Source organism: Oryzias latipes, chromosome 4 (assembly GCF_002234675.1).
Source record: "Oryzias latipes chromosome 4, ASM223467v1".
NCBI classification, from domain to species: Eukaryota; Metazoa; Chordata; class Actinopteri; order Beloniformes; family Adrianichthyidae; genus Oryzias; species Oryzias latipes.
Genome location: NC_019862.2, coordinates 28431262 through 28456766, shown reverse-complemented (window position 1 = coordinate 28456766; position 25505 = coordinate 28431262). Strand labels below are relative to the sequence as shown.

The 25505-nt window shown below is 39.9% G+C and overlaps 1 protein-coding gene across 1 annotated transcript in view; it reads right to left on the bottom strand.

The window, feature by feature from the left end:
• Positions 1-13468, bottom strand: part of prdm5 (PR/SET domain 5) — a 62338-nt gene extending 48870 nt beyond the window's left edge. Inside the window, exons 1-8 of the mRNA XM_004068394.4 lie at positions 12506-13468; positions 9930-10013; positions 8598-8720; positions 7270-7435; positions 6986-7163; positions 6761-6853; positions 5940-6061; positions 5351-5430 (exon numbers count right to left, since the gene is read on the bottom strand). Coding sequence (XP_004068442.1) covers positions 5351-5430; positions 5940-6061; positions 6761-6853; positions 6986-7163; positions 7270-7435; positions 8598-8720; positions 9930-10013; positions 12506-12598 — 939 coding nt within the window. The 5' untranslated portion in view covers positions 12599-13468. The remainder of the gene's footprint in view (positions 1-5350; positions 5431-5939; positions 6062-6760; positions 6854-6985; positions 7164-7269; positions 7436-8597; positions 8721-9929; positions 10014-12505) is intronic.
• Positions 13469-25505: the final 12037 nt, after the last annotated feature.

Sequence of the window (25505 nt, the reverse complement as noted above, 5' to 3'; positions counted from 1 at the left end):
ACAGACTCTTTGTCATCTTTCCGGTAGCCGTGAAGCCTGACACCCATGAAGAATGCGGGGCAGGAGGTTCCGCCTTTGTTTATACAGACACGTAACTTTGCGCTGCACAAAATAGTTCCCAAACAAAACATGTAGTGATATTCATCGAAATCTAACAGTGCTCATTCATGTTTGGTGTTACAGAGTGAAGGAGAACAGAAATAAACCCCCCCCCCAACACAAAATCCTACGGCAGGTAGCTGTCTCGCGCACTCAAGAACGCACACAGCTTGTAATAGAAAAGAATACAATGGAAATGAATAATTAGAACGCAGAAAATTTGTCATATTTCCTCTCGAGACGGAAACTTCTGTTGTAGAATGAGGATGTGTTTCTGAAACCGCGCGCGTGTGTGTGTGTGTGTGTGTGTGAGTAGAGGGAGCCTCATGTAGCGCAAGAGGAAGTGACAGCCACGCGCAGCCCAAGAGGAGAGAGATGCGGTGCAGGGAGAGAAGTAGAACAAGTCTGAACACATGACTCACAGAAAAGGTAAATTATCAGCAAAGATGATTGTGTTTGATGTGTTTATTATAGTTCCAATCACACACCATATGCAGAACTTAAAAACTTTAAATAAAAATAAAGTGCGCCGATGCGGTTATCGCCACACCCCTAGCTGATAGCTCAGCATTGCTGGAGCCTCCTTAGTTGTTGCATGGAGAGTGTGTCAACAGAAAGGTGTCCAACCTGAACAGAAACCGTCCCTCTCAGCGATTTTAATGCATGTTTAAATGTCTGGTCAAAACGCTCTGCCAAGCCGTCAGTGGCAGGATGATAAGATGCCGAGCGAATGTGTTTGAAACCGTTAGACCCCAGAAACTTGTAGAACTCTTCTGAATAGAACTGTGATCCATTGTCACTGACCAGGATTTGAGGGATGCCATGTTGATGGAAAGGACACCTCAGGACTTGGATGTTTTTTGAAAGCTGAAGCTACTATAATGGTCCAAAAAAGAGAAAATATCCAGTGAGCGGCAGTTCTGTAGACAGAAATGTCTTGCTGATGTCAGAGGAAAATGACTAGACTGGTTCCAGCTGATAGACAAACAACAGTAACCACACAACACGTCCAGCCTTGAGGCAGATGGAGTACAGCAGCAGAAGACCACACCAGGTGCCACTCCTGTCAGCTAAGAACAGGAAACGGGGGCTACAATTCAGACCTGCTAAAGGTTGACCAAATTAAAAATGTATAATATTTCGTTTAATACATTTTTAATTTTGTTGCTTCAGAAGGTCTGAGAATCTCTTTATGCTACTTATGATTGTCTGTCTGTTCCCACCGGGAATATAGGTTCCCACCAGAAAAATAAAGTAACTTTGATTTGATTTGATTTGATTTGATTTGATTCAAATTCACAAAGGATCACCAAAACTGGACAATAGAAAATTATAAAAAACGTTGCCTGGTCTGATGATTCTCCATTTCTACAGCCACATTGGGATGGTAGGGTCAGAATTTGCCATCAAAATCCTATGAGCATGGATCCATCCTGCCTTGTCTCAATGGTTAAGGCTGCTGGTGGTGTTGTAATGTGTGGGGGATATTTTCTTGGCCCACTTTGGGCCTCTTACCACTAACTGAGCCTCGTTCCAATGGCACATCCTACCTGAGTATTGTTGCTGACCATCTTCCTCCCTTTATGACCACACTGTAGCCAGAGTAAAAGTAGCCATCTTCTAATGGCTACTTCCAGATAATTATTGAACCAAGTCTTAAAGTTGGAATCATCTCAGACTGGTTTCTTGAACATGACAATGAGTTCACTGGACTCAAATGGCCTCCACAGACACCAGATCACAACCCAATATATCACCTTTGGGATTTGATGCCCTTTGGCCCAGGTCTCCCTTGAAAAAGAGATGTAGTCTCAATGGAATTTCCTGGTAAAATAAAATAAATAAATAAATTTGGTGGAACGGAGGATTGGCATCATGGATGTGGAGCCAACAAATCTGAAGCTACTGCCTGTTGCTATCATGTCAATATGGACCAAACTCTCTAAATAGGCCTGCACAATATACCGCAAATTTATCGTTATTGCAATATCAAGCTGTGCAATATGCATATCGCAAAAGACAGCAAATTTGCAATAAATGGTTACCTTAGATGTGGCTAGGGTTGGGCGATGTCCCTTAAATTGGCCGTTGACGATGTTTGCTGTCAACCATCGGGATGGACGATGACATCGTCGGGGGGTGGGGGGGGGGGTATTTTTACATTTTTCGTTCTTATATAACTGCTATTCGTTTTTTTGCTTTTTTCATTTTATTTCCCAACTAATGACTAATCCGCGATGATCCAGTATAAACTGAGGGAAGTGACTTTAACAAAAAAAGTAACAAACAAAATAGAAAAGAAGTAGTCCGCTCCCGCACTTCCGGGGGAGTGCGGACTTACAGCTTTGTCTTTGATGGTACATGAGCCGCTATGTGCGGGAGATTTAAGACTGCGATCCGTCCCGCAGCTCTAGGGGTACAAGCAACCGAACTCAGAACCGGGTCTAAAAGTGTGTGTCTGAGCACAGCTCGGATCGTCAGCACACACAGCGGTTTGAGCTTCAAAGCAGAAATGTCGCTCAGTCCTTAGAAAACATTCAAACAATCACGCGGATTTGTGTTTCCAGTCGTGTCCCGACTAAATAAAGGCTGATGTTATTCTTACATGTTTACGTGCAGCCAGCAAGCAGCGCCACCCAAAGCTAATGTTGTTAGCCCGTGTTAGCATACTGCTAATCCTGGCTTCGTTCAGAAAAAGCACTGACCACACGGATTAAAATTCAAATGATGAGCGAACAGGTGTTTCATAATAACCGTAACATTATTAAAAGCACGTTTAGAAGATCATCTCGTATTTTACCGAGCTGACATGTCAATGTATATAGCCGCTCGGCGCTGTTTAACAATGTTTTGTATTGAATTGTTACATACAATAAAGTTTGAAGAAAAAAAGCCGCTCGGCGGAGTTTATATCCTTCCGTTTTTCAAACCCTACTGCGCATGTGCGAATGATTTATTCCGACCGAAAGTGTGACCTTAGTGAACGTTTTTATATTCTGAAAACATTTTTCTGGGCCCATCTACACGGTTGGATTCTAATCCGACCATTGATCCCATCAAGATATTTTGTACATTTAACCGCGGCTTATGGTGTCGACGCGCAACGTGGCGGGGGCGTGGCATCACGATGGTGGTCTCTCCATCGGGATGTCAGTCACCCATCACGATGGACGATGATATCGTCCATCGGCACAACCCTAGATGTGGCCAAACAATCTTATGGCAGCTTGAAGTGTTTAATGGATTGAAAGAACCCCTTTCTGCATTTGACCAATCAGATGGACCCCTTCACGTTGTTAACTAATCGGATGGCGCCCTATTATGTTGTATGTTCGCCTCCTATGTCAACAAGGGTCATTTGTAGTATAATTTTTAAGCTGTTGTAATGGAATGGGAATAATATTTTTGGTTGTTTTGCTAATTGTTTATATACCGCAAATTATATCGTTATCGCAATATTAATTACTAATATCGCATATTGCAAGTTTTCTTCATATCGTGCAGCCCTATCTCAAATGCAATGCATGGGGGTCTTTATTCGCCAATCTAGTGAGCATCGTTCCACACTGGTTTTTCACAGATCCGGTACATCAGAGAAATATCTAGGGCACTCGATTTTGGAGTTGTAAATTCGAACAGCATTAAAATATACTATATAGTGCACTATTAGTGCACTATTAAGTGTACTATATAGTGCACATAATAGTGCACTATAAGGAATTCAAACATAGCCTTAGACACTGATGCTACGATGCAAAACGCTATTTCTATATCTTACAGCCAACTTGTCTGGTGAGTCAAAAAAAAGATTTTGGTCTCTGGGGTTGTGAATTCAAACTTAGAGCATCAAACTACACGCAGCGAAATCCAAAAATGTTCTGCCAAGTGCATTCTAGTATTTCTCTATATGAGATGCTCAAGCTAGCGGTAGCTCACTAAACATCTGCTGCTGCATTGCTCTACAAACAGCTTGTATGTAGTTGAACTTTGTGTTAGAGCCAATTTCCAAAGGCGATGTTTAAATAACAGTTTTTATTACATATATTCCATCATTTACAAATATTGTTAAAGAAAGTAAAAGCAGAGGGAAAAAGTTGATAAAAATCGAATTTGGAATGAAAAAATTGGAGATTTTATTTTTTTGGCCATATCGCCCAGCTCTAGTTCTAATAGACATTTTCCACCTTCATGCCAGTATCTAAAAGTTCAATATCATCAAACCAAAACCACTGACCAAACAGGGCTCATAATCTGGCCTCAGACAAGTCCAATACAAACCGTTGTGTCATAAGACAACAGGGTAAGTCCAATATTTTGACCGACAGTCGACAGAATCTATTATGTTTCTCCTTAACACTGGCAGTTTAAATACCTAACGGTTCCAGAGAGAGCCATGACTACTGGGTCACTACTACTTGGTCAATCCCAAGGACGTATTTTGCCCACTCAGCTGTGTGAATGCTAGTGGCTGTTCAATTAAAAGTTCAAGGACAGGACTTTTTGTACCAGCAATTCAACAGTTTTCCAATAGAAAACATGGACAAAACCCTTTAGACCAATGCATCTAGCTATTCACTTTCACTACAGAGTGATCGGAGCCGGAGAGACAAGCAGCAAATTGTAACATGTCTTTACAATACCACTCACATGTCAGCTACACTAACACCAATTATTTAATGTGATTTATTTAATAGCAGATAATTATAGTGAAATTACATCTCTGTGCACTAGAGGAATGCAGCCTGGAAAGCACTGCACAAACACAAGTGACTGAAACAGCAAACGCAAGGCCCAAAGACAGGGAAATATGCACAGTTACTAGACTAATATTTATCAGCATGAAAATGCTTGAGAACAGCCGTGTTATAATCTGCACTCCATCAATAACAGGGAGAATCCTGACGCCAAGGTTAAAGCCTTATGGTCTGCCTCTTAAATTTCACAAGACTTGGGGGATGAACTAGTGAAAAAGAAACCATCGCTCTGCTCTGTGTCACCCAGAATACATTTGCAACAATCTGATCATAAAGGGGGAATAAGTGAACTCAGAAGCCTGAGAAAAAAGATGGGAATTTGAGATGAGGTGGTTAGATGGGGGTTCCAGAAACAGCAGAGAGGGATGGACACCACCATGCAGCAAAAAATAGTACCAAACAGACATCCTTGTGAAAGCAAAACTATAAATCCTTTCAATGTAACGTTTCTGGTTGGGACCAATCAAACTCCAGAGCAGATGTTTGGAAAGCCTCACCTTTCTGTGTTCCTGAAGATTCAGGGAAGACGAGCATTTTCTGTTGCATATGGTGCATATCAGCTTCCGCCTTCCACTCCCTAAACAAGAGAGGGTTTTAAATTCCTATCAGTCAAAAGGACAAACAAACATGTCAAGAAAACTAGCTGTAATAATCACACTGCCAGTTATCTCATTGTAATGGAACCAGTGACATCCCTAATCTAAATTATGCAGATTCTGAAGTGTCTGATCCACTTCCCTCACAACCACACACACACACACACACACACACAGTCCTGACCACGTTTGGGAGAAATTGAGGTTCAGATCTCAGCTTTCTCCGCCTCACATACTCGTGAAGTCTCTCAGATTCCCATTGCCCTACATCCCATCATGAATCGCTTTGAACGGCCAATTATCTAGCGGAATGAGCCACCCTAGAACACATAGGTCAGCAATTATGAATAATAATCAAGTCATTTTCACAGATCAACGTCGAGCAGCTGCGCTGACGTTCTGTGAGAGCAAAGGCTGCCGAAGAACAACTGTATTCATGACACGGGAAAGACAAATCCCGTAATTTGTGTGGAGCAGAGTAGATCCAGACCTGTGTGAACGTTGCCTTTATGTTTCTTGAGAGCGTCCTTGCTCTTGAATCTTTTTCCACAGCTCTCTGCTTTACATATGAACCTGGCATCCCCTTTACAGGCTTCTTTATGCTGCTCGAAACTGCAGGAAAAAAGTCAAATGAGCTCATGAGGCTTAAAGAAGGTGCCACGTTACTTGGATAACTCAAAAGCAAAGTGTCATTTTGCATGTTCTGTTTAAATCATTGACTGTGTCTGAGAACTGGACCAACTGAGCGTGACGTCACCCATAGAAAATGGCTTACTTACAGCTCCAACAAAATGAAGTCGATTTAGTCACAATTTTTTAGCAATATGGATTTCTGGCCCCAAATCAATAGTAAGCAGTGATTGGTTCAAGGTGGTCCTAGTCAAAATTTCTATGGCAACCATCCTGGCCAATCAGGAGTAAGCTTGTTGGAAGGCCACACTCCTACCACTGAAAGCAAGCTCGGGAAAATCTGTCAATCAAACGCTTGGAACGTTTGACGTGAGACCACAAACTTTAGTGAGGCATCTGATTGGTCAGTTTATAACTTGAATAGCTTGTATACTGAAATTATATCATGAAATGAAAAATGAGGATTATCAAGAACGTGAAAAAAGGTATAAGAGCAAGAATGGTTGTGCTGACAAATAGAACGACTGAGTAATAGGTGTTTGTTTCTCTACAGACGTCTATGGGATTTTGGCTTCTTAGGGGCAGTGGGTACTTCCTGTTAGGAACACAGGGGGGAGAGGTCACTCAGTCCAGTTCTCATATACAGTCAATGGTTTGGGTAGAGACGGCTGTGTATATTACCTAGATTCTGAGTTGAAAGAGTTGTGGCAAAAGGAACACTGGTGAGCTTTAGAGTCGCCTGATGGATCCAGCGACTCAGAGCAATGCAAAACACTGAAGAGGGAATCAAAATATAGGCAAAGGAGCCAAATGAGAACAACAGGGCTTGTGAGTTCCCAAGAAAGACTTGGAGCATATTTTGGTTAAGTTAAGCGCAGGTGATCAGTGATGGCGGAATGAACCTACTGACGCTGCAGAGCTTGTTTGATGGGGAACTTCTTGCCACAGTTCCTGCATTTGAACTCTTTTTCCTCAGTGCTTGGCCTCTGGTGCAGACTCTGCAGGTGAGCAGCCAGGATCTCCTCACTGGGGAAACTGCTCTCACACAGCAGGCAGGGGTGATCTTCCTTCTTTATGACAAGCTCTGCAGAGATTAAAAAAAATAAAATAAAACAGCAAAAAAACATTGTTATCCCTTCAAGTGGTCATCTTTATCCAATATTTAGAAAATCCAAAAACTCCTACTGTACCCATTTCCACAAGATGCCTGGACTCTTTGCTGTTCTCATCTTCATCTTTAATGTCATCTTCCTCCTCATCCTCATCCTCTTCCATGTCACTATCCAGGTAGCCAACCAGAAGTTCCGTGTCCGTCTCAATGTCGTCAACGGCCAAGTAGAAAATGTTCTCCCCGTCCTGCAAAACAAATCAGGACAATCATCGCGCGGCCCCTCAACATCAGTGTGTGATGGAGTGCAGGCGGAGCCTGATGGAGATAAAACACCCGCTGCTAAAGCAGTTACAAGCTCTACGGACGGAGCTTTGAGCGTCCGCTGACGCTCGCTGAGGGTTGAACTCATTACACTCAGAAAACAGCCAGTTAAAGCCTGATTAAGGCCAAAGATCAAAGGCCTTCAAAATGTCTTCATTAACTTTCCTGTCCTTAAAGGTCAGGCTAATAAAATCAAAGCATCGTTTTGTTTTCATTATGGGATTCTCAATGTACATAAATAATGATTAGGAAGAGGAAAGCTAAACAATAAATGTCATTGTTGATGAAACACAGAGATTTAACTCACATGTATGACCTTTAAACAGCCAATCACTTTGTGTGTTCAACCCCTTATGTCAGGAACTTGGCTATTACGCCTGAGCTGTTCATCTTTTATTTTTCCTTCACCGAAATAAAACGGTGAACTTTTCCAGACTGTGAGCTCTCTGCATTCACAACCGTAGGAATCGGCATGTTTTTTTTTTAAATTATCTCGTTTTCACAAACTCTGAGGTTTTGTTTCTGTTGTTAAAACTTTATTTGTTGGTACAATGAATAAAGAAATGTTTAGACTTATAAGGATACAAAAAACACATTGAAAGCAGGTAAAAATGTCTCCAATTGTAACTTACAATCATTGCAAATGCCTCATAATGGTTTAAACATCTGGATAGAGAGGAACCTGCTGCCAAAACGAGAATTTTTTTTTTTTTTACTGAGCAACTAAGCGAGAGGAATCGCTCAATTTAATTAAAAAAGATTTTCGCTTCTCACATCCAATCTATTCCCATGACAATAAGGATCAGAACTGCCGAGCAGAATCGCTCAGTTTGTGGGGCTGTTCAGTCTCCTTCAAACTTGAGCAGACATTGATTGGTTCTGGAAAACAACTACAAGAACAAACTTTGTTTTGTTGATCCAAACTAGACAGAAAAAACGTGACAAAGGCTTTGATCCGGCTTTGAGGGTTTTCCAGGGCAAATAGGAGTTTTTCGCGTGAATGATGTATACAGCTTGTTGTGTTTATCATTTCCACTTTCAGGGTCTAAGAATGAAAGGTCTGTCGGCGGCGGAGTGGAAAACTACCTGAATGGCTGCCAAGTTCTTCTGCTCCTGTGAAGGCGCCTGATGGACAAACCGCAGCCAGTTGGCGTGGCGGGGGTTACTCGCATCCAGAATATACAGAACATCTCCTTTACCGCCACGGACCTGAAACAAAACGGAAAAAAAAACCTTTCAGAAGTGGAGCGATGGGTGTTTCTTCATCCTGGTCTAACGCCACCTTGAGGGCCCCGCCTTCTGTACAACAAAGCATCCCAGCATCACATGGGAACGCCAACGCGCACGCGCATGTCTGCGCCTCGCCGTCTGTCCGCTACAGATAACGCACGCTGCTGTCTTCCATCCGCCTTCTCAGCAACATAACATAAAAGTCAGCTGGTTTATTGATCTGCGACGTAATTCAAAGTCCTTTTTATCACAGAGAAGCAGTTAACGCACCTGTGTTTGTCCGGGCAGGTCTGCCATCACCTCGGCGGGAGGTTGTCTTTGGTTTTCCAAACAGATAAACATATTTTACCTTTTTTTTCACCATGGGATAGGCTTACCTAGAATTATTTGACCGCAACTTCAATCTGCAGTCCTCAAATCAAGAAATAGTCCCTCAGCTGTTTTAACTGCTTGTACATTCATTCCTAATGGTTAATGGAAACAAGAAGGAAAGAAACTCATAATTTTATCTCTGGTGTTTATCCCACAAATGTATAAAAATAATAATAATAATACATAAGTATTTTTGTCTATCATGAAAGGCTTTATAGAAAAGGAATGTTGCAAAAAAAAAATCTAGCACGCTGTTTTACTTTAGCTATAACGACATCAGAAGAGGGTAAAAAAAAAACAGATAAAATACATAAAAAAATATGTACTATAAATACCTTTATGTTAAAAAAGGTGCTTAAAAAATGTTAAGACAACAACATATTTACAGAGAATAAATGATTTTTTTTTTCAAAAATATAGTCAATTTTATTGAAAATTGATCCGTTTTAAATGACTTTTTTTAGCTCTAATTATAATGCAGTGCAGAGGTGCAAACAGTACAATAATGAATATCATAAATATTACTTTTTAAAGTTTTTATTTGTTGATTTGATGTTTGCATAGTGACTAGTAATCAACATTAATATATTTCAAAACTAATATTCTCCTAAAATATGTTTTTTTCCAAGACTTTTCAATTTATCCTAATGATCCCACATGGCTAAAACAGATTCAATCTAAATTCTTGCATCTGGCAAATATCTTATATTATCAACACCTGTTTTTTTTAAGTGAGCTTAAAATGTCTGATTATCATTGAGTTCATTGTGTTGCTGCTTTCAGATGTCTGTTTTGAACTTAGATGTGTGCGTTTACCTCCCACATGAGTCTGGTGTCGGAGCTTTCATCCAGCTCTCCGGGCAGCTTCTTCTCACCAGCGAACGGACCAAACTTTTCTCCCTTCAAAACAGAAAGCAACACTTTCAAAAAAAATCAACAAACGAATAACAAGCAGACACAAGAAACCCCAGCAGTGTGCCATAGAAGATTTAAAATTAATATTGCTTAAAGATCTACTAAGGATTAAATATTAAACTTTGTTTAATATTTGCTGTTCTACAGCCTTTCTATTATTATTTCACTGTACAGTTTATATTTTTTACTGTATCAATTGTACTTTCAGTCCCTCTTCAACTTAAACTGTGTGTTGTTTAAGGACCACCTAGTGGTCTTTTAATTATGATTGTGCGGTTTTTGGCCAAAATAAAAAAAAAGACCTGTACTATATTCTAGGACCTAGTTTCTGTAGAGCGGCAGGAGTTCAGCTCTGAGTTATAGGCAGGACTGTTGGCACAGAGTAAGCTCTGCCCTTTCCCATCTTCCATCTGTCTACACAAACCCCCGCTAGCTTACAGCCCCTCACAACCCCAACCTAACATTACCAGTGCAACAAAAATGGTGAGCAATATTGCAGCAATCCAGCCGTACAGTTTAGATCCAGGTTCTAACTCAGACGACGTACATGGATCTATTTGTCTGCAAGTGGATGCATCAGAATGGAGCACTTTTTTTCTCCAAATGGTATGTTACATATAATTTTTTTAAACCTTGTGAGGAGAAACTTTGTTTTGGTTAGCATTGCCGTAAGAATCTTTATGACCTTTGATCCGTGTTGTGCTGAGTTATGTTTATGTTTGCTGAAAAGTTTTGGAAAACAAGAAAGAATATTTAGAGAGAAAAAAAGTGGAGCAGAGCAAAGAGACTTTGGCCTACTAGTTGTAGCTTTTATGTCCCAGATAAAAGATTTTGTCTTTTCCTGATTCACAACAATTTTTCATTAAAAATAACTCAGAAATGCTATTGTAAGTTAAAGTTTTTTTAAGTCCCCGATATTCCCAAAAATGCCACAAGAAATCAAATCTTCAAAATCCCGTTTGTTTGTCTTTTCCTGCACCGCTCGATAGTGCTGGGTTAATAAAATTGATCAATCAATCTGAATTGATCTTGTATGCCTTTCTTTTTCCTGTGGCCTGACACATAAAAGCAGTAAAGCCAAAGTCTGCTAGCTTGATGCTAACTTATAATGGAAACAACCATAGGACGGCTAATGTTAACACTTAGTCGACCTAAACATATATTGCTGATTAAATATGGATATCGTCAAACGTTGTGTCCGAATTACTTCCCTACTTACTACATAGTACACTATATATTGCGTTGGCCATTTTGTAGTGCTGTCAGAATCTACAATTCCAAAATCGAGTACCCTCAAAATTTCCCAGAAGTCTCAGTCTGCAACAACGCTCTCTTTTCTGGCAAATATAGACCACAATGCATTGTCTTTGAACAATTTTTGCAAAGAAAATTTATTTCAATGCATTTTTAAAAACATATATCAACGTTTTCATCTTTAAAAACACAGTGGATTCATTTATGATTGTCGCATATCGATAAGATTTTCCCTTTGTGAAATCAATGACATCATATTCGCCGTTTAAAAACAAAACAAAAAAGTAGTGAGCATGGTGGTGAGGATGCTGTACAAATTGCTTTTAAAATCTAGGGCACTACAAGTCCCACACAATAGTATTTTAGTAGTTAGGGATTAGGGTGGGAATTCGGACACAGCCATAAAGAATAATAATGTATTTCCATACAAATGTGTTTACATTTGTAAACTGTAAATTCAAAATAGAGTGCATGAGAAGAATTGAAAAAAAATCCTGAATCACATCAATCCAGGCTCTGGTGAATCAAATCGAATCCATTCTGGGAATCATTGGTGATATCCAGCACTGCTGCTTGAAAAGCTGAGTGTAATTTTTGGTTCTAAAACTCTAATATTGTGACAATTTGAGAGCACTTTGTGATTAAGCCTCACAATCATTTCCGTGGTAACTGACTTCTCATGAAATGTCAGTCATTTTGACAGTGAAAAAAAAATCAAAATCCAGCTCTTTCCTGCAGAGTCAGTTTGGGAGTACAGTACTACTCCAAATGTCTCCACAGTAACTTAAACGGGATTACCCACAATGCATCAGTGTAGTGGATAATGGGACAGCCGTGAACATCACTACCGCCGCTGGTTCTGGAAGGGGCGTGGCCAAACTCTGTCCTTCATGTTCATCCACAGCTGGAATTATCAAAGGCTTCAATGCAAAGCATGACAGCCGGGGGAGGAAGACAGCTTTTCCGGGAAGGAGCTGAAGGGGGAAAGTTCCAACTTTCTTTCAACTTTGTGTGAAGTTTGCGCCTCCGTTTGCGTGAAACCAGCTGCAGATACTGTAGCTACGTGGCACTTTTACGTCACCGAGCCCCGCTTTCTGACAGCCCCGCTTTCGGACCGAGCCGACCAAAAGAGGCTGTTCCCGACCCCCTCAAAGACTGTCGAGTCCCCCCCCCCCCAAAAAAAACTTTAAAAGTCGGTCTAAACCTTTTCAAACCGGACAAACCTTTTTCACTCGCCTCGCCGTGTAAAGACCGATTCCATCCTGGACCTTTGACGATTTCAGAGAGAATCTGTCCGGCACGTACATCCCCAACATTGTCCTCACCGGGACAAGTGCTCCTCAGACACATTTAGAGGAGTATCGGAGGGCAGGAGGCGGAAGGAGCGGAATCTTTCTGTCTTCCAGGTTGGACTTGAGCTGCTCCTGCAGCAGGAAGAGGAGCTGCGTCCTGATTGGTCCAAAGTTTGTAACCAGAGGCTACCTTGCTGTCTGCAGCCGTCTGCCGCCTGCGTGTTTCAAGCAGCTGCATACAGTACAGAGAACAGCTGGACTGCAGTCATATTTAATCCAACATTCAATCAAGGCTGTTATTTATTAAAACCAAAGCTGTCAATAACATCTCTGCTGAACAGTGATGATACCACAAATAATTGTTTATCATTTTTTAATAATAATAGTACTGTCCATAAAATAATTGCAGGGATGATATTGATCCGGTATGGAGGTGATGGCTTTGAAGTATTGATGGAATAGCCAATACTCCTGGGTACCTGTTGTACAAGATTTTTTTTTTTTTGTTTGTTTGTTTTCATTCAAATACTAGGGGTGTAATGATTCATTTTAGCCATTCAGTTCATGCCATCATTTGTGGTCGAGGATCCGATTCATAGTCGATGTTGGTTCTTTTTGAAAGATCTGATTTAATCTGATTCACTGACATAAATTGATCCAGAACATCATTACCCAAAACTTCAACCAGTGACACTCAGAGGTGAATACCTGGTACTGAACAGAGCAGGAGAAGTTTTCCACATTCCTTCTGTTTCCTCAAGATAATCAAGTGTAATTTAAATATGTGTACAAACTAACAATTATACAAGAATGAATGTCAATTCACATTTGACTTTTCTAAAGTTCCGCCCACTGTTGTTTTTCCACATCAAACTAATCCAAAGGGAACATTGTTAGAACTTCAAAGTGTTTCCACACATTGGACTGGAATGATGGACTGATCAGTTTTTTTTTGCTGAATTACATGTGTGTTGTCCGCTGTGAAGCACTTTTTATGTTACAGTAAAATAAACCTACTGTACCTCAATCAAAATAATATTTTCCAATATTGATGTAATCGATTTATTTCATTTTGAAAGGATTTTATAATGGTTTTGGTCGATTTGATTAGCGACTTGCCTCAGAAACCGGTAAATTGATTAATCATTCCACCCCTAATAAATGAGGTTAAAAAGAAAGTGATGGATAGACTGAAGTCCAAACAGTTTGAACAGATATAATTTTAAAAGGTTTTAATTCATATCAGTTTTTCAAAACCACTTTTTACAATTGAGCTGTCTACAAGGCGTTAAATTTTAAAAAACTGTTCACAGTTGTTAAATCAAATTATTTTCAAACTAATTCAGTATTGCTATAGTTCATTTAATTGGTCCAGATCATTAGTAACCAGGCTAGCATACAAAAAAGAAAATATATTATTTGAATTATGGTATTTTTACAATTTCTCAAGGAATATTTTGGTATTCTGGTAACAAAAGAGCATATTTTTTCTTCTTCTTTTACCGCAGCAAAGCTTTCATAGTTATTCAGACTGAATGGACATTACATACAAAAATATTTAATTTTTCATTTTAGATCAAGGTTTCTTGGGGAGTTTGCAAACCTGTTCATTTCTATTTTATTATGTGGATTTGCTATTGACTCTTGGTGAGAGTTCCAGTTTCATGTCCACCATTGAATAGTCAATGGCGTGGCAACAAATTAGGATTGAAATTGCGCTCAATGATAAAGACCTTCTCCAACTAAAATTTTCCCTTTTACTGTTTTTAATGTGTTCGTGTGGATTTTTTTCTCATGTTGGTGGACATATATAAAGAAAATTAAGCTTAGAATTGCATTTCTGCGTATTTCTTATTAAAATTGTTGTGAATCAGGAGCAGGCAAAAAAATGTCATTTGAAAAGGAGCTTACAGACAGAAAATATGCTGGGCAGGTCACAAGCCTCCTGCTTCGCGCTCTCAGTAATGGGGAGGGTAAGGGGTGCGGGGTTGCTCTATGCCAGAGGTGAATTTCTAATGAACTTCTTTCTCCCTGTGGAAACTATATTTTGGGAAATGAATTTTTTTGTTTTGTTGCTAAAAACAGCACAGTCATAATTAAAAGACCACTGGAAACTCTTTTACAAATGGTCAAAGTTTGTGGCGTTGCAAATATCTTGACATATTTGTATTTGCAAAGCAACAATAATGTTATCAAATTTGTTTGAACTGAAGTTTTATTATTAAAATTAAACTCAGGAAGCATCTCAGATGCAGTTTGTGTGAAGAAGCTGTAAAGAAAATGGTGTTTTCAATGTTATGATTATTGCAGATGTAAGTCTATTACCGGTAATACTTTATGTTCATTCATTTTCTAAACCCGTTTTTTCCCTTTTGGGGTCACGGGGCTGCCGGTGCCTATCCCTGCCACTCGTGGGTGGAGGCAGGGGACACCCTGGACAGGTCGCCAGTCCGTCCCCATGGCCACAATCACACACACATGCACACTCATATTCGCGCCTAGGCACAATTTAGATTCAGCAATTAACCTATAAAGCAGGCATTTGGACGGTGGAAGGAAGCCGGAGTCTCCGGAGAAAACTCCCGCGTGCACAGGGAGAACATGCAAACTCCACACAGAAAGGTCCCCCATTGGCGTTCTGCTTCAGGTTCCCCAGCCGGGACTTGAACCGGGGGCCTTCTTGCTGTGAGGAACCATACATTAAATGTATGCATTTCATATTGCTCAGAAAAACCACCAAAAGCAAATAAGGCATTGGCTACTAGTCTCTCAGTATAATGTGACGTTCTATGGGTCTTGGCTTACATGTATGCTTTTTTAGGAGACATTAAGACCAAAGGTCTGACAAACCTTTTCCCGTGGAAACAGAGCACTCAGCACACCAGAAACCACAATTTACTAACAGGCTAAGGCTGCTGGGAAAGATGGTTTCTCGTGGCACCGGTTTGAAGCATGGCACACAGCAAACAGATGTGCAAAACCCTTTTCATAACTCAGGAATATTGCCTGAACCCATTATGCATTATGTGACATCACCCAGTGGATTCTGAAAATAAAAAATGAAGCCTGAAGTGGGTGAGCTTTAGGAAAGAAGGTTCAGTTATTACCTCTAAAGTGTTCCAAAAACAGCCTGTTGGGATTGACAAAATTAAGTGAGAACTTTCTTGAGTCCACTCATAGGTCCACCCCCATTCTAGTAAAAAAGAAAAAGCCTGTGATTCTTGGTATGCAAACATTTGAGCTCTAACAAAATTCAAACATCCATCCTGCCCTTTGAAACCACCCTCTAGTGGTTATTTTAGGAACTGCAGCCTTTGATCCTTTTGCGATCTCTTCAGGTTCAGGAACAGGTTATGAGTGCTTGGATTTGACAAATGGTTTTCTCTATTTCAAGGATCAATATGACATTTGTTTGTTTTTTTGGTTTATAATCTTACAGTAGTATTTTAAGGCTTGAAAAAATGCATGCAGACTATTGTACATTCCAGGCCCCTTTAAAAAAACAATTCTCTTTATGAGCAAAAAGAGTTTTTATATTTCTCTGCTGAAATGAGCTAAACTTAAAAAAACATCTGGTTGGCAGTTTATCTGGCTCACAGGACACATGGTACAAGTTTTTAAAGACCCACTCCATGTTTTTTGTGTTTTAAACATGTTCTTGTGTCATTTTTCTCATAAAGAAGGACATATATGAATATAATTAAGCTTAGAACTGCATTTGTGAGTAATACTTTACTGTGATTGTTGTGAAGATGGAGCACAGAAGAATACTTCTGTTGGAAAAAGCTTGTAGCAATGACATAGAAACTACAGCTTCCTGCTCTGCTCCATTCTGATGCATCCACTTGCAGACACATAGATCCATGTATGTCTTGGTTTTCTTCGTCTGGTTCAGAACTGTACGACTGGACCGAAACCCCAATATTGCTTGAAATGTTTGTTGCACCATGTCGTTAGGTTGGGGTTGTGAGGGGCTGAAAGCTAGCGTAAACAGATGGATGATGGGAAATGGTCGAGCTTACTCTGTGCCAACAGTCCTGCCCACAACTTAGAGGTGAACTCCTGCCGCTCTACAGAAACTATGTCAAAGAAAATGACACAGATTCTTTTTGGTTATGCCTAAAAACAGAATAATCATAACTAAAAGACCACTGGGAACGTTTTTGCAGTATATCAAAATTGAATCGGAGTGGGACTTTAATTGTACCAAAACCAATTAATATCAAGGATGCTTGCAGCCTGTTTGCTGATAAGATAAGACTAATGTTTGTTTTTCACCTTGCAATCTCTAAGCTGGCACCAGCCTCCCACAAGACCCTGCACAGGCTGAAGAGATCAGAGAAAATGAGTGGAAGGATGGTTTTACAGACCAGGGAAATGTTTTCCTTCACCTTTTCTCCAGTACATTTACATGTTGATGATTTTTTGGGGGGTTGGGCTCATGTGATTTTTGTGCCGCCAACTCCAAATGAGAAATATCAATCCCATCAGTTATGACTACCTAATTGAACAGTTTAGTCTGATTAGCCACCTCATTTGTGGATAAAGAGAACGTTGTCTCTGCTTTACCGTGTTCAATTGCAAAGCACCAAGAAAGTACCAGAACGTTCTGATCCTTTGGACTTGGGTAAAAACCCATTTCTATCAAATACAGAAGTCTTTTAGGAGGTTTTTTCTCATCGTGTTTGCGTAAAAAGACCAGAGATTAAGGGGCCCAAACTAAAATGTCAAAATAAATGCATGTAAAGACAAATGAATTTTCTAACCTAAGATGATAAAGAGTGTAAACATGCAGCAACATATGAGATTTTCTCACGACATCCTGTGACCAAACTGAAACTCTGAGGCCACAGAAAAGCCTCACATGATCTCCATTATTTCCTTTCAGTCTCCCCTCACCATGTTTTGTTGACTTTTACCATGGAGGAAGAGATTCTCTGTGTTCACTGATTGTCTGTTCTGTTTTCAGACACCTCTTCAACAAACTTCGCCCCTCTTTAATCAGCATGTATCTGTGTACTGTTGGTTTTGTTTATAGCTTGTGTTTATGCCAATGGCTTCCTGTTGTGCAGTGGCTCTTTGCCTAACGGCTTTGTGATTGGTCCAGCCAATGAGCACTGGTGGGTAATTACAGCAAAGGGTGAATCATGATCTACATGTTTACATCAGAATCAATGGGCCAATGTGCTTCCCTGTCCCAACTTGAAGAAGTTTATGTTTCAAAATGGAAGTAAACATCTCCTTCAGTAAAGATTATTTTTTCCTCTCAGACAGCATGACATGCTATGAGATGCTTTATCCAGTTTTCCGGAGTCTTAGCCATGATCTATTTTAGATGAGGCCCTGGATCACTTGTGTGACAAGCCTGATTGCTGCCCTTTGTGTCCCTTTTTCCCACCCATGTCCTTCTCCTGTCCCCTCACCCCATCTCACCCCTCTGTCAGTGGCTTGGCTTCTCAGGGCAGGAAGATTAAATGTCATGACCCCTTTTTTTCCTCCGTACCCTCTGAGGACTCTTCAAGCTATTAACTCTCATTCAGCTTTCACTGAGACTCCCGGGTGATCCACATCACCTCTGATCTCTGACACCTGCACAAGTAGACACTGAAACACACTCTGAGGTCTTTTCTGAGAGCAGGGATTTCACAGCAAAATAACACAATCACCTTTACTTTTTTGTGATTTTGCCTAATTTTCCATCTTGGTTTAGCTAAACTCCATGGAAGTAACTTGACTCTTAACATGTGAAATTTCATAAACTAAATAAAGCAATTGAAAAAACGTTTTATTATTGATTTCCAAAACCATTAAATGTGACTTTGGAAATTATGCCATTGGGCTTTTAGTTATGTTTTGATTTTTTTTTTCCTGAGGTTCTGTTAGAAACAAGAAGGAAAATGCTGCAGGTTGTGCCATGGGACCCCAGTGTCCCCCACAGTGGGCAATCTGTTAATGGGAAGAGTGGAAAACAGAGCCCTGCCTGCATGGAAATGCAACTAAACATTGGTTCAGATACATGGATGTGATGGATTAAAACCAAAACTGAGGAAGTGGTAGAATTCACTCACTACATCAATGCGGTAGACATGCACATCAGGTTCAGCTCTTCACTAACACTGAAAGGACAGTGGTGCTTTGTGGACAGAGAGGACAGATGGTTTGAAAGATGAGTCAAGGAAGTGTCATCTATCCATCCATTTTCTTAACCCGCTGTATCCCTTTCAGGGTCATGGGGTCGCTGAAGCCTGTCCCGGCTGCTGTTGGGCAAAGGTGGGGTACACCCTGGACAGGTCCCCAGTCTGTTGCAGGGCCACACAATCACTCCTACACACACTCACACCTAGGGACCCCTTAGAGTAACCAATTAAGCAAAGCATCTTTTTGGACTGTGGGAGGAAGGCAGGGTGCCTGGAGAAAACCCACATATGCACCGGGAGATCATGCAAACAAAAGGGTCCCAGCCGGGTTTCGAACTATAGGGCCTCTTTGCTGTGAGGTGGGAGTGCTAACCACTGTTCCCACCATGCAACCTTAAAGGAAGTGTCTCTGTCCAAACGGAGAAACCTTTTCTCCAGAGGTGGAGGTCAGAGACATTTCCTGTTTTGACATCTTCCTCAAGCAGACTAACGTCCCATTCACACCCGTCACACCCAAGTTATAAACCACAAACCACACCAAGACCTCCACCCCCAGAACATTAACCCTTTAAACTGTCGTGGAATTGTTGAAATGTGTATTTGCTCACATCTACTTATTGAAATTGTTGCCACATCTCTGAAATAACCAGAATTTACCATCAGAAGCTGGAACTAAATGCATTTTTCTGATGAGAAGTGAAACATTTCCTAGATGATCTTTTAAAGTTGCTCTGAAGAGCAGAACCCTGTAATAATTTGACTTGGATGACTGAGAAACTCCATAGAGGTTTTGTGGTTTGAAATGAAAAATATTCAGCATTTCAGCAATTTTAAGAATACATGACTACAGTTCTTTCCCCTCTCTCTTGTACCAATGGTAAGATCACCAGGATGAGACTGAAACTGATTAAACAAATATGTCTTAGTTCTTCCTGTGGTCTTGTTTGGATTGCAGGGTCAGAAACGTTCCACCGACTTAGTGTTGTATACATACAGATAAAACATGGCAAGCAGACAGTCTTGAATCTTTTCCTGAGCAGGATGTCATTAAGTTCAAACATGCTTTTCAAGAGAAATCTGTCAATGTGGTTTAATGGTTGCAACAACATTAATATCAGCTACAAAGAAATTAGGTGCAGCAAATGTCCACAATTAAACAATTTACCGTTTCCATTCATAAAGATTTATTTGTTTCTTCATGCTAAGGTAAAATCTTGAATTAACTCATTAAAATAGCTTCACAAAGTTGGGATTGTGGTTTTAAGATCATGAATCACCAAAGGAGAAATTTTAGGAAAATTAGCAGAAAAGCTTTTACATGGTAATATAGATTTAATTTTTCACCTCTTATACAAGAAGTTTGAGAAAATGAGAGAACCTTCAACTTCAAAAGAACAGTCTAGAGGAGCCTTTTAGATATTTTGTCTGCTATATATTCATCCTGGATGAGTGAGAGTCTTCACAGAATAGGAATATTGTGCCTAATCTGTGTGGATTAGGATGAATCTGTGTGGATTGTGGATGAACAGAGGCTGCACAGAGGATAAACTGAAGATAATAGGGCTGATAAATATGAAGAAACTGTTTTATGAAGTTAGATTTGTCGCAAGAGTATTGTCCGTCCACAAAAAGGTTTTGTACCCGTAATAAGAGATGTGTGTCTGCAGAAAGGATTCTGTATCTGTAGAAAAGAAATAGTCCATCTGTAAATATATTTACAGACATGATACACTGTTTTGTCCATGTGTGAAAAACATCAAGCGCATACGAGCACGAGCATTAATCTACTTTGACAAACCCAAGTTACAAATCTTTCACTTCTCAACAAATCAACCAATCCGCAGTCTTACACTGTCACCCAATCAGTGCACTGCTAGGATCAGCTGATCCAGAATATGATATGATAAAACAAAAAATATAATGTTTCTTTACTTTATACAAAGGAGTCAAGACAAAATGGCGGAAGATTTTCTCAAAATTTCCTGAAACTAATAATATTCAGTTGCAATGACGTAATGAAATACATCAATTACTATGTTTTGGGTAACTTATGTTTGTCTTAAAATCCTGGCAGAGCAGGTGGGACACGCATTTCACAAATTAGTTTGTCATTTAGTTGGATACTGAAAAAAATTAGTGTTTTTTTGTGGTAATGGTAAATGATTAATACTTATATAGCGCTTTACTGCTTTCCCTAAAGGCCCATGGTGCTGGAAACTACGGACACACTAGGCATGTTCAAGAACACGCTAAACGCTGGTTCTGTCCATATAACCCATGGTGTTCACACTGGACAAGCAGAGAGGGGTTTCATCTTTTTTTCAATCAACTATTTACTAGCTCATGTTTGCCACCTGTTTGGAAGAAGCCTGGTGTGAAATGTCATAGCATCGCAAATCTCGTATCTTCCAGGGTTTTCCTTTCACAGCTCTATTCTGATATATGAAAAAAAAACCTGATATATGACACAAACCGCAACTATTAATTTCTGCTCCAAGATCAATTTTCAAGCAGCCGGCACTTCTGTGAAGTAAAGGGACGCCATCTTTTTGCTGCGACTCAACCCAAGTCCCTGACTGTACCAAAAACGGTAGTAGAAACTTGCATATTGACGTGTGAACAAGAGAGTTTTCAACACAGAAGCCCGAAACACTGAGTGTTTTCATGGACTTTTTATTGAAAGTGGCCGCTTGAACGTGCATTGCCGAGGGCATCGCTCATGCACACACACATTCACACACTGATGGTGGCTCTGCTGGCACCAACCTATAACCACCAGGAGCAATGTGGGGTTCGGTGTCTTGCCCAGGGACATTTTATTACATGGGTGGGGAGGGCGGGAACCAAACCTGCAATCTTCCGAGAGGTCAACCACTCTACCTCTGCACCGTAGTTGCCCATGCTTACTGTTAATAGTTAATGTTGGTCACACAAATTCTAGAAATTATCATACACTTTGCTATTATAAAAAAAGGAACCAATCAATTATTTATTAGTCGCAGTTGCAGAGTCATTCAAAGCAGATTAGGGTCCATTAACATCCTGTCACAGACAATACACAAGACAGCTCAGTAAAGTAAATTATAGCGTCGTCTGCATATATCACCTGTATTTCAGTACTGTTGTGATTCTGTCAATGTCCAAAAAACCAATGGTGGAAAAAAGATTTTTTTAATGGATGTTCTAGATGCATCATTCTTAATTGATTTTTCAGACAATCTATGAAATAAGATCTGAGGAAAGAGCAGGAATGTGTAAACAGGAAGTGCAGACGTTTACAAAAGTACTAGACAAATGATGGGGCAGAGAAACACTAAAGTGAAGTCACAGAGACGCGGTAAACAGGCTCTGAGGATTTTTAATGAGGGAAATGTGAAAGACAAGTTAAAAAACTCAGATTCAGACAGTCACCACAGACTGTGTGTAAAGGGAAAGCCCTATATGATGTGAGGATAAGAGCAGGGATGTTTAGAGAATCATCCTCAGGACCAAGATTTTGGCCTAGCCTTGGAAGTGAACCACTGAGCCTCATAAAGCTCCAAAAACCACATTTAGGACATTGAGACACCAAGGAATGTATTGATATAAACACTTTCAGATTTTTTTTGAAGCATTTCCTCTGACTAAAAACCTAGCTCTGGCAAATGTACAAATTTATACAAGACTTCTCAAATAGATGTGTGCATTTTTCATAAACATCCAAACCTGATACTGCAGATTGAAGGACCAGACCAACCTTTGTTTCATGTTTCACCACAGCTCCCTATTTCAAGGCTGTCGCGGAAAAGCCAGCAAATCATTTCCTGACGCTCAGAGGCCACTGGATAAATGAAGTTTTTATCCGACAACCTCGGGTCGCAACTGTAAGAAGGGTCTTGAGAGGGAAGCCGTTTGAAATTACTTTACTGATGAAGCGTGGGAAATTACAGGCCCTTACATGAGATTTCATGAGCACAAGTGAGCAGGGGGGACCACCCCTAGGCTGCTCAGACACACAAACACACACCGCTCTGCATGTGCACAATCTGATGACCTACACACAAGGATGTAACAACAGCACAACAAGGGCTTTGCTCAACTGTATGTCACATGAAAATGTTGGAAGGTCTGATAACATCATAGTGTATGCTCAAATATACAGAGAAATCAACTTAAAGTTACATGCATTATCTTGTGTGGGTTGTTTTTTAACTCTTGGGGTTATCCTAATAGAGATCAGCACCAGCAAAACCAAGGGGCGACTGGGACCTCTCCACCCTTTCTGGGAATGGGCAGATGAATTTGGAAGGAAGCCCCAGACTTCATGCCCACTAGTAAATCCCTTGTTTTTACCGGTTTATTCTTAGCTCCAGTAAGGACTGATGTTGGAGTGAGATAAATCGTGATGTCTTCACACTCCAGCTTGTCAAAATTTTTTAGTTTTGTGACTTTTTCACACTGTTTACTCTGAAAGTTTTGCCCACATGTGTGGCTGAAGGGTTCAATTTACCCGCCCTTTAGCTTTGTGCCGTGAGAATAGATGGCAGCAGCCTTTTGTTCAGTGCTAAGGGTTTTACACACAATGTTGTTTCCCTTCTTTTCTCCCCTGCATGGGTTTTGCTCAAAAGCCCTCCCAGCATGAGGATCTGTTTGCTGTCTGCCTCTGTTTGGATTCTGCTCAAACTGCGACTCTCCTTTCACTATTTCCGTCCAAAACTGTCACTCAGTTTTTCAGGGCCGCAGCAAGTGCATTCATGCACACATGTACACAAAACACACTGTTGCAGCACTCTGAATAAAGACGGAGGTCAGAGTAAAACCACTTAAGTTTAGGTACCTAAAAATTGGAAACCAATTCCTTTAGCACTATTTTCTGTAACAAAAATTACTCTTCTAATAGGAAGCAGAGTGTTTGACTGTAACCATCTGTGTCAGTAGGGTTTCATCCTGGTAACACACCATAAATCTTGCTTTGTTTGAAGATTGTGTCCTTGTATTCATTTGAGTTCTTTGGACCTAGAAAATTGTGTAGATGCTGATGCTGTGGCTAAATAAAGTTCACAGAAAGAAAACAGGACCAGTAATACACACTAACCCATTAAAGTCTGAATTTGAAACCCATTAAAAAAATATAGACTTGTTTCAGGATTGATATCTTTATCGATTTGTTGTTGTTTTTTTTAGTGCTTTGAAGAAATACTGTTGTTGTTCACCTTTCAGCAAATCCCATCAGAGGTCACCACAGCAAATCAGCTTCGAAATCATTTGTATTATTATTAGGGTGTATTCACACTAGAAAAGTCAGTTGGTCCTGATCAAGTTCAGGAAAAGGCCTTCACAGACGTGTCAATCAAACGCCTCAAACGTTCAACGTCAGACCCAAATGCTTTTACTGAAGCATCTGATTGGCCAATTAATAACTTGAGTAACTTGTAATGAAGAAAAAACATCTTTAAAAAAATTAGAAGATGTTAAAAAGAAGTTTTCAGAGCAAGAATGGTTAGTCTGACAAATAAAATGACTGAGTAATAACTGTCTATGGGATCTTGGCTCCTTGAAACCAGCGGGTACTTCCTGGTTCGCTTTAACTAAACTAAACTTGTCTGGTCTGAATAAACCCTTAGAATTGGTTTTACCTGATACAAAATTCTAACTCAGCCTGGGAAAAAGGAAGGAAGATAACCACCTCCTTGAGGTTCTTTCACCAAAACAACAAGCTCTCAAGAGAACCATCCCATGGTAGATGTTCACTCAGCAGTCTCGTGGTGTTTGTTATATACCTCAGTGATACAAATACTACTCAGTTTTATCTTAATATACAGTTTGCCATATAGCATATAGCCATTGGCTACTCCATAAGCATTGTTGGAAATAGATCACACTTTATTTTAATTATATTGGTTGAGACCCAATTAAATTAAGTTAATTCTTTTTATATATGCTTAAAAATATTGTGTAAATATTGTTTCTTTCTTGGGATATGTTAATTTTAACATGCGTATCATGGTATGTACTGTATCGCCGGACTCTTGCCAATACACAACCCTATTTTTAATACAGCCTGGTGACAACAAAATGAGTACAATCCAATTCTCATCTGCAAAAATCTTGTATTATTGAAGCTCCACAGCCGAATGCCTGTTGTATGCTCCGAGTTGTGTTTTGTTTACATGGAAATGTTTTTTACAGGCACACAGCTGAGCTTCCTTTTAATTGTCACACATGCTGCCTGTATGTCTATATTCAAAATTATTTTGTACATTTGTAAGTATATGAAATGCTTTGTTTTTTCCAGCCTTGGAGTTCAAGGGCTCATTTGATCATTTGGGGTTTGTTAATTGTACATTAAAACTATAATTAAAAACAACTTTATTGGAAAACCATTTAAGATATATGTATAACTGTTTTGGAAACTGTTTCCAAAGTTCACTTTACAACCCAGCATGTAATAATAAAAATGTGTACCATTTCTAAGGAACTGTATGTAAACTGGATGTCAAATTGATCCTCTGTGTGCATTAAAAATTGGGACAAAAGTCACAGAAAAGAAAATGCGACGCTCAACAAACAAAGCTCCATCAATGTTTTTTCATTCTTTTTACCTCAACTCTTCAGAATGTGTTTTTTTTACTTGCATTAGAAATGTATAACTATTAAAATTTGTATAGACTGAGGAAAGGTTGGACATATATATGTACATATTCATGCACATTGGCTGTTCTCAAGTGAATGGACATGCCCTGTCTATTGAAGCCAAGAAAAGCAGCGGCTTTTCACAACGTGTCCAAATTTGGTGGAGCTAGACTGATTTACCA